The 14,818-nt window shown below is 38.1% G+C and overlaps 1 protein-coding gene across 7 annotated transcripts in view; it reads right to left on the reverse strand.

Annotated features, from left to right (window-relative positions):
• The window catches only part of ptprz1a (protein tyrosine phosphatase receptor type Z1a), a 58,559-nt gene that overhangs the window by 26,173 nt on the left and 17,568 nt on the right, over positions 1-14,818 (reverse strand). For 3 of the 7 annotated variants that reach the window (XM_087796805.1, XM_087796803.1, XM_087796809.1), the window contains exons 2-7: positions 11,433-11,498; positions 6,442-6,615; positions 4,930-5,081; positions 4,647-4,742; positions 3,405-3,704; positions 820-970 (exon numbers count right to left, since the gene is read on the reverse strand). In XM_087796805.1, the coding sequence (XP_087652931.1) occupies positions 820-970; positions 3,405-3,704; positions 4,647-4,742; positions 4,930-5,081; positions 6,442-6,615; positions 11,433-11,498 (939 nt within the window). The remainder of the gene's footprint in view (positions 1-819; positions 971-3,404; positions 3,705-4,646; positions 4,743-4,929; positions 5,082-6,441; positions 6,616-11,432; positions 11,499-14,818) is intronic. The other 4 variants (XM_087796806.1, XM_087796810.1, XM_087796807.1 and 1 more) reach the window with 3 other exon arrangements.

Genomic DNA, 14,818 nt, shown 5'->3' on the forward strand with positions numbered 1-14,818 from the left:
TTGAACATTTATTTATCGTGTTAGTTTCTTTATCAACACTAGAGGGCAGAGCGGGACAGCAAACCAGCGTATAACAACGTCCAGTAGAAATGAAATGATGGGATATATTGAATTAGAGCTTTAACTGCTTTATCATTTTACCTCCCAAAAATAATAATTATTTGAATGTAGAATTGGTAGAAAATATAATTTTCGATTTACATATGCTAAACAAGTGTGAAAAAAATGTAGTTATATGTTCATTGATGAGTCGACTGCTCCTGGCTGAATGTAAACAAATGATATTAACATCTAACCGTACATTACAAAAGTGTTGTTATTGCATTTACCTGGGTTTGTTTAATGCTTAAGTCACCCCAATGGTTGTAAATACCAATGTTTTATGTTACTTATTTTTTGACTGCATGGGGTTCTTTCCTCTAGGTCCCACATAATGCAGAGGTAAACTCAGACAACACTGTGTAATATTTTTAATATCCATCATGTGTTTGATGCAAAGTGACAGTGCACCAGTATTTCTCGCTGAAGAGCAGTTGATGATCCACACCAGAACATTCCTCAAAGGATCAATACCAGCTCATTACTCATCACTGAATTCAAGTATTGACCAAGCTGGTCATTGATGTCCTCGACCAGCCATCCTGTCACTACTCTTCATTTGGGTCAGTGTGGTTCTATTATAATCCTGCACTCGCTCACTCCCATCAAGTCTGGTCCACTTTTTTCATGCTTATAAGCACCATAAATCTGGTTTGTTTCTGTAAAATGACATCTTGTCTGAGTCAATAAATGGGTAGCATGATAGCTCGCCTAGATTACCTGGTATCTGGACCTCCTCTGTGCCGGTGAAGGAAGAGAAGACTTGACCCATGAACTGCTGCTGCTGCTCTCGAAAGTTGTTCTGCAGATAGTCCATCAGCATGACGTACCCGGCCTGCTCCATGGTCATCACCTCACAGAACACCTCCAGCTGGACACACAACAGGACAAGGTCAACAAGGTCATCACAGCAGCATGAAGCTTCTGCTGAATTACAACCACGAGTCACATTTTACAACTGCCAGCTTGCAACGCTTGGAACGACTATTTATAACCTGCTATTTTCTGGAAACTTCTAAATTTGATTTCAGGATTCTGTAGCTAATGTTGACTTTAATATGACTACGACTATGCCTAAAACTTATTGCAACAGTTTATTTTCATGTCTTAACAAGAAGGAGCTGTCTCGCCTGCAGTTGATTCAGAACTCTGCAGCGAGAATTCTGACCCGCTCAAGTAGAAGAACTCACATTTCTCCGATCCTTAAAAATCTTCACTGGCTTCCAGTTTCTTTCAGGATCAACTTTAAAATTCTGGTTCTTACTTTCAGATCTATTCATGGTCAGACTCCTCCTTACATCAGTGATCTGATCCAGCCTTACACCCCAGCTCTGGCTCTGAGGTCTGTGGATCAGAATCTACTGATGGTTCTTCACACACGGTTCAGGACCAGAGGAGAGAAATCCTTCCAGGCTGTTGCTCCTAAGCTTTGGAACGATCTTCCTCTCTCTTTGCGCTTGATGGAGTCTACTGACTCCTTCAAGAAACATCTCAAGACGTTTCTATTTGTTGAGGCTTTTCCTTGATTTTCTCTAACTCCTGTTGTGTTATCTTGCCCTTTAAACTATATATTTTATTGAGTATTGTTTTGATTGTTTAAGCGCTTTGTGACCCTGGTCTGGAAAAGCGCTATACAAATAAAAATTACTTACTTACCTACTTACTTAAAATGTCACATATTATACTACAACTCTTCAAACTGTCTAAGCTGTGACCTATGATGTGGCCCATGACTAACACTGCAACATTCCTCATTAATTATAATGAATATTACACAAAAGGTATTGGACCATTTACTACAGGTCAAGAAACTCAAACCTGTTATTCTTTTAACACATCCTGTGTCGTCTCACCTTCTCAGACCTCAAATAAGGGGTGTCAACAGGAGTCACCTATCTTCCTTCTGAGGCACCATAATTGACCATCTGGGTCATTTGGAAACACTTGAACAGCCTAATTTACAGTGACTCACTGAGTCCTGAACTTGGAATGCCGACCCGCCGAGACACGCTCGAGAGGTGGGAAACTAAGTAGCGACAGAGGTGGAAAACAACCATTTTCTAGTAGGTCAATGATGGAACACTTTTCTAATGATCAGCAACTCCTGTGGTATTTTGTGATTGTTTTAACTGGATACTGAAATGATGTAACTAATTCTACCAAAAAATTACTGATTGAGTTAATTAATATATCTTTTAGTAAAAGAAAAAGCTGTTCTCTATAAGTAAAAGCCGTTTTATTCAAATATTTTTACGAGTTACTTTAAAAGCCCTAATAAACGGCTGAAATAAATAAATGAAATGTGTCTGGAAGATTGTGAGAATGTTGCTTCCATGTCAAAGATTATCTGAGGTGTAAATATGCCTGTGACACAATTATTGATACATAATATGTACTTCTGTGCACTGGTTTTACCCTTGAAGAGGAAAAAGATGTAACTAAGTGTCCATGTGAAGAAAATCTCTCAGGTCTTGATAACTCTTGTTATAAAATCTTTCTAAATGTTTGATCAAATGTGTGTGTGTGAGAGAGTGCGTGTGTGTTTGTAAATACCATTAGGATCTTTTGTGACTCAGTATTGTGTTTGATGTTAAGATTGTCTTTGTATGGAGCTGTCAATCACACACAGCCTCAGGCCTACACAAGCAGTCTCTCAACAGACTCAACCTCTTTCCACTGCTGTGGTATGATAATTTCTCCTTTCAGGCCCTTGAACACGATTCTAAACAGTGTTTACGCACATTTGTGTTATTGTGTTCCTTTGTCGTGCTGACCTGAAGTCAAGCGCTGACTTTCAGCTCTGACTAAACCCCACTACAGGGTGTGTGGTGGAGAGTGAGAGGACTTCATTGCTTTCTGAATCCACCACTTAACACAGTGGAAGCAACATTCTTCTGTATTTCAAGATCAAGACAAGCTTTTCAACAATAAGTGTTTTACTGTTTTTCAAAACAACAAAAAAACAAAAACTTACTTATTTAAGTTTTTCGGAACAATTCTGGACAGACGAACATCGAAGTATTTGGACCTTTTTAAGTAGGTTATTTTGTACGAAGATGAAGACGACGACCACTGAGATCCAGTCGCTTCATTGAAGTTAACTTTTTACCGAATTTGCTAAAATGGCTCAAAAGTCACAAAAATGACTTATGAAAAAAGGCTTTAGAAATTATCTTCTTGGTGGAGTTGTGCGCTGTCTAAGCTCAATTATACATCACTTTTATATAATTGAAAAGATAACTATGAGTAAAAAAATCTAAGACAGGTAAATATCGATATTGAAGTGGTCGCTAAAGCATTCCTACCTGCTCCGGAGAAATAGCCACAGTGTTTTTGAAGACAATCCACTCTACAGTCTCGCTGCACGGCGGTGTGGTCAGGGAACCATTGTAGATGAAGTACTTCTCGGTTGAGTTCGGCAGGAGACCTTGAAGGACGAACGGGGAAACCTCTGCGCTCTTACCTGTCGGAGAAATGAGAAATGAGAAAAAGGTCAGAGGAGTTAACAGGCGAGGAAGAATGATGAAGGAAAACCCACCGTGTCTGCTCACTTTGTTGATGGCGTCTAAGATGGCTGCATAGTTGAAGTTGTCTTCAACACTTGTCTGACAAAATAAGAAAAAATAGTAATTTCATTAATTCATATATTCTTTATGCTGTTGCTTTTGACTTATTTCAGATACAATCTCTCCTAAAAACCAATAAAGTTTGACCTCTGCTACAACACCTTATGAAATACAGTAATATTGTCCTTGTTAGGCTTTTCCTTATTGCATACAAAGGGGACATTTTTCATCGGCACATACAGACAAACACCCCACATCAGAATCATCAACTGATGCTTTATTTCGAGGTATATCTTAGTTTAAACTAAAGTTCCTGTCTTCAATTGTTTTGAGCTCAATTACTGAACAAAGGATTTCATTGGCAGACTACAAGAAGATCTGGAATGAAACTTTGAATGCAGGATAAAAAAGGAAAAATATGAAATGGTTGTGTCAGCGTGTGCTTTTCCTGTTCCCTCTGCAAACACACACAACAGGCAGCAACAGCCTGCAGCATCACATCAGACGCTCTGCTGAGTCTCATTTTGGCTTGCCCTCTTTTGGGTCGCACTCTGCACCATCACCGCGGGCAACATGACTACACAAAGTGAAACATGGGAGTAAATAATAGAAGTTTTCCACTTGGGCTGATGCTCTACATGAGATCACCTTCAGACTAAAAATCACCTTATTGATGTTTTTTTTTTCATCCATGCAATTCCCAAACTTCAGAAACACACGGCCGTTTGAAGCTGCCAGTGTTCGATACCTCAGCAAGGCAACGCAGTCTCTTGAAAACCTGTGATTAGTTTCAGTAGTCCTGTTGAAGTCTTACTCTTGTAAGTTTGGGGTTGAAAGATTTTTTGCTTTTTGACTGTCAAGAATGACACACTCCTCAAAGACTCACTCTCATACGCCTACTGATCCTGGAGAATGGCCAACAGACAAGCTTACAAGTGATCTCAGGGAGATTGGAATACCTTTTAAATTTCAAACGCTCACCTCAAACAGCACAGCCAAGGCAGCGATTCTGCCTGCAGCCTTGATGCTTTCGTCCAGAGAATTAAAGAAATGATCCTCATAACAGTAGATCTGCATCTGAAAAAATCAGAAAGGACCAACTCTGTTGTTCTCATCTCTGCCAGACTGAGCCTGGACCACTGACTCAAAGACTTTTTAGACATTGTATACACAAAAACTCAAAATTGATACAAAATAATGTGTAAAAATGTCTATAACATTCGCTTGTTACATGCTTATAACCAAGGGTTCTCAGGAGCCTCACCTCCAGTGGGTACTTGACTCCATCCAGACTGTGCTCAGATCCTTCTGAGGAGGCGTTACAGCGCCCCCAATGGAACGTAATGCGCCCTACTTTAAACTTGGACTTGAGGCCTCCTCCACTCACATAGAAGTCTCCGTCCACATTGACTGCCACTGAAATAAAAAAAACAAACACTTGACATCTAGTTAAGTAAACACTCTCTACTCTATTATAGGAAAGTATAAAAGTATGAAAGAGTATGAAATTAACGTCTAGTACTTATTTTCTCTTTCCAATGAAACTGTTTAAAGAGAAAACCTGTTATGGGATGGACAAAGTTTTGTGAGTAGCGGTGTTGGGAAAAAGAGAGAAAGAATGAAAAGTGCCCTCAACCTTGTGAAAGTTGAACATAAACCTGCTATGAAGGCCACACACATGATTTATCTCTTAAGTGAGAAATCTAGTCAATCAATTCTCTTTAATCCATTTTCATCTTTCAGAACTATTTCTTGTGACCACGGCCCAGATCTCATTTCCCTGAGTGAGTGTAAATATTGACCAGACTTGGAGCCAATTAAGTTGTGATGAAAAGTTTGTTTGTGGCAGATCAACACGAGCAAGCCCGTCTATCTTCTCCTCTTTGAAAGCCTCTATTTTGGTCTCCTGACAGCCTCACAAAGAGATAGTGAAGACAAGGATTTGAGCCTTGAACCTTTGCTGCTTTAACTGTGTGGGGACAAAGAAAAGCGTGAGCACTGTCACCCTGAATTCTTCCCAGAATCTCCCCCGTATGTCTCTATAAAGGAAAAACTTTGTGAGGATTTGGCTACCGGCTTCTTCCTCACTGTACGTTGCTAAGAAGCCACATACCTCTTTCTTTTACTGGAGGTGAGCTGGATTACTCTTGTCTACAGTTTCACCTTGGATGCTCACAACAGGTTCTAGAGTTTCACAGCACTTACATAGAGAAGGTGCAGTAAACACCTCAATTAGGAGAGTTAAAATCTGGAAACACTTGTCTGGTTTTTAACATTAGACTGAGTTAGTTGGAGCTCAGGGACCAATATGCTTGTCCGACCTGCACACAGGTCATTTTATTCACTGCGAGTCATCAATCAAACAGTTGTATGCAGTGGCCAGAAGAATTTTTAGAGCACGGGGGTGATGGAAACAATATAAGCATGTGACGTTATGTTGTGTCTTATCTTTGTCAACAAAAAATCTCAAATGTGGTGATGACTTAAAGAATGTTTGTACTAATCATTGTTCTATAAAAAGTTCTGCCTCAAAAAGTACAATACAATAAGAAAATCACATAAATAATGGTACAAAAATGAAAACAAAAAACAATAATTTATGGTTTTGTTAAGGTTAGTTTAACCTTTTAACTCCCTGTTTCATCAGTTACAGCCCTGATGCAAACAAGACAATTGAATTTGTGATCACAAAATGTTAGCTTGTTTAGCCCAAAAGTTGTTTACGTCTCTTTCACTGACAGGAGAACGGATCAAAGCATGACATGCCGGACTTTACCTGTCTTCCCATCATTCTTGATAGTGGTTCTGGTCAGGTTCTCCCAGCCGTGGAACTTCAACTTTTGGTACTGCAGCTTCACCTGAGCCGCAGACTCGTCGATGTCTATGGGCGACTGTTTGGCATTGCTGCAGGAGGGAAACTTCTTGGCCCAGTTGTTTTGGTTTAATGTCCCTGGATAGAAGAGGATGGAGATCATTTAGCTTCACGATGCATTGTTATGGCCTACAAACATATACATTAATTTGACATTTGGACTCATTACTTTTCATTTATGTATCTTTAAAAACAGGTTTGGCTGCTGGTGCTCCAAAGAGGGGGAACTAAATATTTTTTGGTATAAATAATCATTTTCTTTTCACTAGCAGAAAAAAACGCAATATAATGTATGTTTTTCATCTTTTCAATCTACTTTATTCTGTCCACAGTGGGAGAAAATCCAACCATGATCTGGTTTTTCACATCAGTAGAAGTTATCTGACTTGGCAAAAACGTAATTTTCAATACAAGAGAGGACAAAACAGACCATCATTTGTTGGGGAATTCCAAATACCTAAAAATCTTAAAATCAAAAATGAATCAATGAATGACTGAGTCAAGACACAGTGCAGCATATTTGAATGTGTGTATGTGGGTGTGAAGTTTATCTCCCTGTCTCTGGCGAAGCCCTGCAAACCAGAGCAAATCTATTAATAATGGTTGTTCTTTTTTTCCGTCCAAAACTGGACAAGACTTATCCATCAAAGTCAAGTCTCTATTAAACAACTGAAAGTTATGGCACCATGTTACTCTAGGTCAAAGCACCGGCAATTTTTGCAGCACCTTTTAAGAATTGCCTTTTTTGAATTAAAATTAAAATGTAATATTCATAAAATGTGCTCAACTTCAGGCTCATACTGGAGAGTTAGAATAGCTCTTCCTTTAGGGAGCAGTTTGTAAAACTTATTAAGGGTAATGTGGTGTCTAGCAGAACAACAATCCAGGTGTGTTTTGTGTTTACATCACTGTATTGTTGCAGTTTTTACAGCCAGCTGTTAGCAGTTTGTAGCAGCTAATACAAAACACTCCAGCGCTAATGGCTCTCTAAGAGCTTCCATGACTTATTGCAAGATGTCTTAACCTGCGACCTTTTTCCTCTCATGTCTTCCGACTTCTCCCAACAGTAATGAGGCAGCTGTCAAAGTGTTGAATGTAACTGCTTTTTCTATTACACAGAACACACACACAGGTGATTATGAGCAAGGGAACAGGGACGCTCGTGCTGCACAAACGAGATTTAAATGGTTTCATTTCATGAACTCTGCGCTCTGAGACTGTGTTGCTAAATAGTTGCATGGTGTGATAAAGAGCTGAGACTCTAGATCCAGAAAAAGTCTTCAAATGTGTTGTACATTTTTATTGGACTAGAATAGGATTCATAACGACAAGTTAAAAAGCATGGAGAAAGTAAAGAATGTCTTCATACACATAAATGAATGACTTGAACAAAGGTTAAAGGAACTGGATGTTGAAAAACAAAAGTGGATCTTCTTAATTTCCTTAATATTGTCAGACAGTGATGAGCTCATGACATTCATGTTGTGTGGAAAACGAAATACAAGTTATTTTTATTATTTTATTATTGAAAAATACTTCAAAAACATTTGTCACAAAGGCAGATATCTGAGCGTTAAGACAAGGCTTAATTTTTATATTTTACTTTAATGATTCGATTACGGTCCAAACACTTGGCAATTGTAGTTCCTTCACAAATAACTGTGAGTGCACTTCTAGCATTAATACAATAAACGTTCATTTTGAAATTTGAATAGCAATAAAACCTTACTTTTATTGCGGAGGTTCTTTTTGATTAAGTCCTCATTTGATAGCCAAAACAGTTTTCATTGAAGTATCTGTTGAAAATGAATAAATAATCCAAGATAGTTTTGACATAATGGGCCAAGATAAATTAGATTAAGACTTGGATGATCAGCTGGGACTGAAATAAAACAAAATAAAATGGCAACATAATTCTAACATGGAATTATTCTCAACAGTTTTTTGTGTAAAATACTGTGATGTGTTTTCCCTAAGCACTGACTAACAGGTGCCGCTCTAAAGCTTTGAGTTAATAATATCCAGCTGTTCAGCCGCTCTCTAGCATCTGACTCGGCTAAAGTTTCCACTAAAACAGCTCCCTCCGGGTCCACATATCTAACTGTTCATGTCGGAGGTCAGCGAATGAGCATTCATTTGTTTAACTGCTGCCTACAGTTTCAGGTTTCCTCTTTCCCTCAGACGGAACGTGTTTCAGTAGCAGTATAAATCAAACTGAAAAAAGATTTTTTGTCCAGCATGCACACTGATCTAAACTCTTGGGAGTCGGCAAAAAAAAATCACAATTCAGATCTGTTGACCCACCTAACCAGACAAGTGTTTAACTTCATTATAATAACTAAAACTTATTAATTACTTTTTATAATATGCTTTGTATATGTACAAACTTGTACAAACCTAATTAATATAGTTTATATTCTGCATCATGTTTGAAAACGAATATGTATCTTAAGCTAAGTCCAGGTCATTGAAGTTTATCCTCATTCTATTGCACAATTTACAAATAATTTATAGATAAAGTTATTGGCCGCAAGGCCTTGGATTAGATTGGTTGTGGAGCTGTTTTAGTTGACACGGTGTTCAGGGGCAGTACCTCTGGCTTTGGATTGAAGGTGGTAGAGGATGTGTTCTTAACTACAGGGCGATCATTTTCCTCAATCTCTCTGGCAAGATCTATTCAGGGGTCCCGGAAACGTGGGTCCGTTGGATAGTCGAACCTCTGATTCAGGAGGAGCAAGGTGGTTTTTCGTCAGTTCTACACCATGGCCAGGATCCTTGAGGGCGCATGGGAATTTGCCAAACCTGGTCACATGTGTTTTGTGTTTTCGGAGAAGGCATTCAATCGTGTCCCTCAAAAAGTCCGGCCATAGGTGCTTTGGGAAGATGTGGCAATAGATATTCTTTTAAGGGCAGTCTGTTCTCTGTACGAGCAGAGCAAGAGCTTGGGCCCCATAGCTGGTATTAAGTGGGACTCGTTTCAAGTGAGGGTTGGACTCCATCAGAAATTCTGTTCATAACTTTAATGGAATTTCTAGGCGTAACCAAGGTGTTAAGGGGGTTCTGTTTGGTGGCCTTGGGTCTGGGGGCACTGCTTTATGCAGATGATGTGATCCTGTTGGCCTCCAACTCTCACTGGAAAGGTCTGCAACCAAGTGTGAAGCGAGGAAGTGTGAAGAGATGAGAATCTGCACCGATCTGAATCAATGGTTCGCAGTTGAAACAAAGTGGGGAGCTTTCTCCTGGTTTGGGATCAGATCTTGCCCTAGGTGTAGGGGTTTAAGTACCTTGGGGTCCTGTTCACAAGTGAGGGAAGAATGGAGCGTGAGATTGGGACGGCATCTGCAGTTATGTGAATGCTGCACTGACTGCACCGGCTGTACTGGTCTACGTCCCTACCCTTAAGTATGCTCAAGAACGGTGGCTGACTGAAAAAGGAAGGTCGCGGGAACAAGCAGACGAAATTGGTTTTCTCCGTAGGGTGGCTGGGGTCGCTAGAAGAGGGTTAGTAGAACCTGTGCTCCTCCGCGTTATGAGGAGTCAGTTGAAAACCTGACCGTCTTCTAAAACCTCCCAGATGTTGGATGGTAATTAAGTGGAGTAAAAATGCAGATGTTCACAACAACATGGCTATGTTGTGTGCATTTTTCAGACAGATGTTGCTCTGGTTTGAAAGGTACAGAATAAAAAACATTGAGCTGTTGGACTGGAAAACCCTCAGGGTCACATTCTGGATCAAGATATCCATGATCCACATAAGTAAGTTAGTGGGCAGAATAATAAATTACTTCTTACTGTAGATAATGTAGAACAAGGGACTTGCACATGTCAGAAAGTAAATGGCGTTATGGTGATATTTAGAGTGGCAAATAAAGGAAATAGTCATCCTAGTATTGTTTTATTTATATTGCATTAGACAATTTATTGTTATTCTTAATTCGTTTTCTTTAATTATATTTGAATACCATGATACCTTTGTTATAGAATATTTTTCGTTTCTTACACAATAATGTACTTTATTTGTTATTTTTACCAAGATATGTTCTCCCAATTGACTCAAATATTTGGGGAACCTCTGTCACTTACAAAAGCCATAAAATACTTTCAACTCTCTACAAAGATAAATATTGAACTTTTCATTACAGTTAAGTTGCAGTTTAGGGATACATACGTTCAACTTTATGACCATCAGGTGCAAACACATATATTAATTGTCCATCTGGACTCTTTGCATACATATTATTGACATGGACTAATTATGGATAGCAAGATGGACTTTAAGGAGCATATCTTGTTCTGTTCACATTGGCCAAAACCTTTGTTGCTCTGCTGTTTAGTGGAATAATGGAAAGTATATATTTACTATATTCATTCATATTTGACCCGTGACATGATCAAATATAACGTTCATGTTTAATCAAAGCATTGATTTTATTGTATTTCACACAGAATCAGTAAAAGAAAAGTATTTCTTTTGATGTTTATTTGATGTGTATGCCACACACACACCTACACACACACCCCCCCCACACACACAGACACACACACACACACCTACACACACACACCACATGCCTCTGGGGTCAGTATCAATTGAATGTCATCAAAGCAGGAACATAAAAGACCCAACTGTCAGTGACGCAGCCAGGAAGCTCAGGTGGTCATCAGACCAACTAGACGTGAATACACCAGTTTAGTTCAGACCTTCCTGATGCAATCCAGACTTCCTGACCCTTTCGCAGGTTTACTAATGGAAGGAGTCACAGCCAAATGTGCAGGTTAGAAATCCCATTGCTGGTAAAACATTTTATGGATCATTTCAACAAGTGAAATGTGAGTATTAGAACCTGACCAGCATCTTTCCTCCACTGACACCGAAGTAAACAAGAGTGACTCACCTGCGTACGACCAGTCGATATCTTCTGTGAATTTCCGTTGACTCCTGTATGTGTAACCAACAGCTGCTGGAGAGAAAAAGAGGGTTATGTCCTGAAACACCGGGAACATCTTAACATGCTGGAGCAACAGAGGCTGTTATTAGTATTAATTGCAGCAGTAAACAGTAGATGTGCTCATTGAAGTGATCACATGACACATAACATGACATAACGGTCACGGAATCTTCACATGAAATACTTAATGTTCATATGCAATAAATAAAGTTCACATAACACAAAATGATCGCATAAATGATCAGATGATATTCATAATGTCCATTGTCTAATTATAGTTGTTTAAATACAATTAAAAACTGTTTGATTACAGTGGGATATTGCTTAAAAAACAGTTATGGATTGTTTCATGAGAGCCTAAAACTGTTTGATCTTGATTAAATTGCTTCTATTGTTTGTGTACAATGTATAAAAAATGTCTGCGACTGTAAAAATGTAAACTAAAGTACAGGGAAAGATGTGATTGAAACAAAGCAGTAACAGTAAAACATTAGTGTCAGTATGTGCATTTAAACATGTAGAGACAGTAAGTGATTTAGTTCAATTTGAGTAAAAGTAACATACAAGATTAGACTAGTACTCATTCCTTGTACTGGAGATCTGATAAACATTGTTGCACTAAAATATAAATAAATATATATAAATAAATGATGGTAACAATATTTTATCAGAAAATTAAAAAAAATATTTAATTTTTTTTTTTAAAGAACATATTCCATAAAGGCATTTGAAATAACAGAAATCGTAAAGGTCAAAGGAAGCATTTTAGCGGAAGATGTCTATGTCTATGTAGGATAATAAGTAGTATTATTTTTAAGATTTGTAAAGAAGTAGCCTTCATAAATACTGTTGTCTGCAGTCATATTATTGCAGTATGAATAGTCATCACAGCGGTAGAGGAGGAAGAAGGCCAACATGCAGAAGAATTTCTAGAGAAAGCAGTGGTAGTTATGCTACTCAAGGTGAGCAATATAAAGATGTTGGTTGCAGTAATAGTATTTCAAAATGAATCAAACAATCAATTGTTATTTCTATACCAATATTCATACAGGTCAAATTTAAAATGATTAAAATATAACAGATGGAAATGAAAGAAGCCCGATTGGTGACGCGATGATTTGTCAAGTCAATAGTTTCCAAATATATTTGAGGTAGTTATGGAATTCAAATTGTTCTGAAAGTATCCAGTCCACAAATGGTGGCTGAACCAGAAAGGGCTGCTCAATGAGTTTAACTCGTAACTCAGAGGTCACATCAACCAGTGCGAGGCACTGAAAAACACTCACACAGGCTTGAACGAGTTTGTTGACAGGTTTATACAAACACAACCATATTTCAATAGCCATGTACACAAACATGCACTAGCTTCACCCTTGAGGTTAATATATCTGAACCATCATAATCTTGTTAATGATCAGCTTGGAAAGAGAGGTCATGGGGATCAAGGATGAGCGAGGGATGATGAATGAAACACATACAACCCAAGTTAAACCTTTATTTTGGAATACCTTGAAGTTGATGACCTTACTACAGCTTTAAAACACTCATGAGAAGAGTATATACAAACAGAGTGAATGAAAACATGTTTTAAAAAGACTTAATCTTAGCTACAATTTTAGTAACATAACTTGATCAAATCTGTCAGGAACATCCTCTAGAAACAGGAGAATTAGAGAAATTCACTTTGTATTCTAGTCCTCAAAATGTAATTCATTGACTCAACCTGGATAATCTCTCCAATCTTCCTCCCTACCCAAATTAGGAGATGGGGTCTCCTGTTGTGAAGCATGTATTCTCCCCAAGCCCACAATGATCGCAGTTTAATCTGGGATTAGATGTTTTACAGTTGACAGAAGGAAGACGCCGACTTAATTTTCTTTCGCATAAATGAAGAATCCCACAAGGGGAGTTCTCACGAGAAGCAGACTGCTGCTAATCTGGTGAGTTATAACTTAATTTAATTAAGTGATTAGTGGAGTTACACGGGATTACGTTGACTTTATATGTTTGGATCAAGTTCTACATTTCGACTCGATTTCAGAGCCATTAAGATTTAGATGGAAAAATAATTCAATGAGAAACCAGGATTCAAAAAAGAAAGAAAGGCTTTCTTAATACAAAATGCGTTTGTAAACTAATATCTGTCTTTAAGCTTTTTAAATACATTTTATTTTTGGAACAAAAAGATAACACAGAAAGAAAAAACATGATTAAAAGCACCTTGTTCTGTTGATTATGAGACAATATCAGTTATTATTGACAACTTAAATAATTATGACTTTCACATCCATAAAAAGTAACAGTGAGAAAACAATGTTGTTAACTGAATTGCCTGTAAATTACCTGAAAATTCAATGGATTTTGCAAAATTCAAACAAAAAAAATCAGATAACAATAGCAGCAGAAGCAACACTAAAGTAACACACTGGAAAAAAATCCAGAAATAACCGACTCCTAAGAACTTGTCCTTAAATCATTTCATGACCCAGTGAACAGACCAGCTGTGACTCATTTAAGCACATTCAATCAGTGTCACACCAACTTGTGTCCTGCTGAAAGAAGTAATAAAGGAACAGTGAACTCCACAGAAAGGAAAGACATTGCCTTCTTTTTCCTCAATGTTTTGATTGTTATTTTCTCAACTGCCATCACTTAACAACAATCTCAACTCCTGGAGGATCCCACACAGGAAAGTTGGAGTAAAATACTCAAATACCTTCTCCTTCTCGGACAAAAATCCACAATGCTACTCTTGAATCCGAGGTTAGATCTTTTTTCTGCAGTAGTACTCAATACACCTTCTTAGAGAGTGTGAACTTCATGTATTTGGAATATATTCTATAGTCCCCCCCCAGCACCTCCGAAGATGTCAACATCATGTCGCAAAGCTTGTCAGCCACGACCAACAACAATTAAAACCTTGAGATACCGCTTCAGTAAAAGGGTGTGTGATCGGGAATTAGTAGGTCTTCAATGTGTTCCACCTTCCAACACTGTCCCTTGTTAAGCCAATACAGTTGCATCTGTGTTTAGACGATTTTGACTGGCCCTACTTCCTTTTCCTGAGCTTATAAATGGTGGACTAAAATCTCTTTCCAAGTTAATTTTTTGTTGGCAAACTGTATTAATTATAAAATATATAAGTTGCTTTCGGTGATGTGTATGTAATACGTGTTATAACTTGACATCTGCTATATTTAATACACACATTTAGACTAAATTAAAAAAGGTGGAGGAACAGTGTTCAAAGTTCTGACAAAGCCAAGTATGGATAGTTATTTTCTGTCTTGGCTTTTTGCTTTAAGTTTCCATCAACAGACCAACAACAAACC

This window comes from Callionymus lyra, chromosome 8 (genome assembly GCF_982586985.1).
Source record: "Callionymus lyra chromosome 8, fCalLyr1.hap1.1, whole genome shotgun sequence".
Lineage (NCBI taxonomy): Eukaryota > Metazoa > Chordata > Actinopteri > Syngnathiformes > Callionymidae > Callionymus > Callionymus lyra.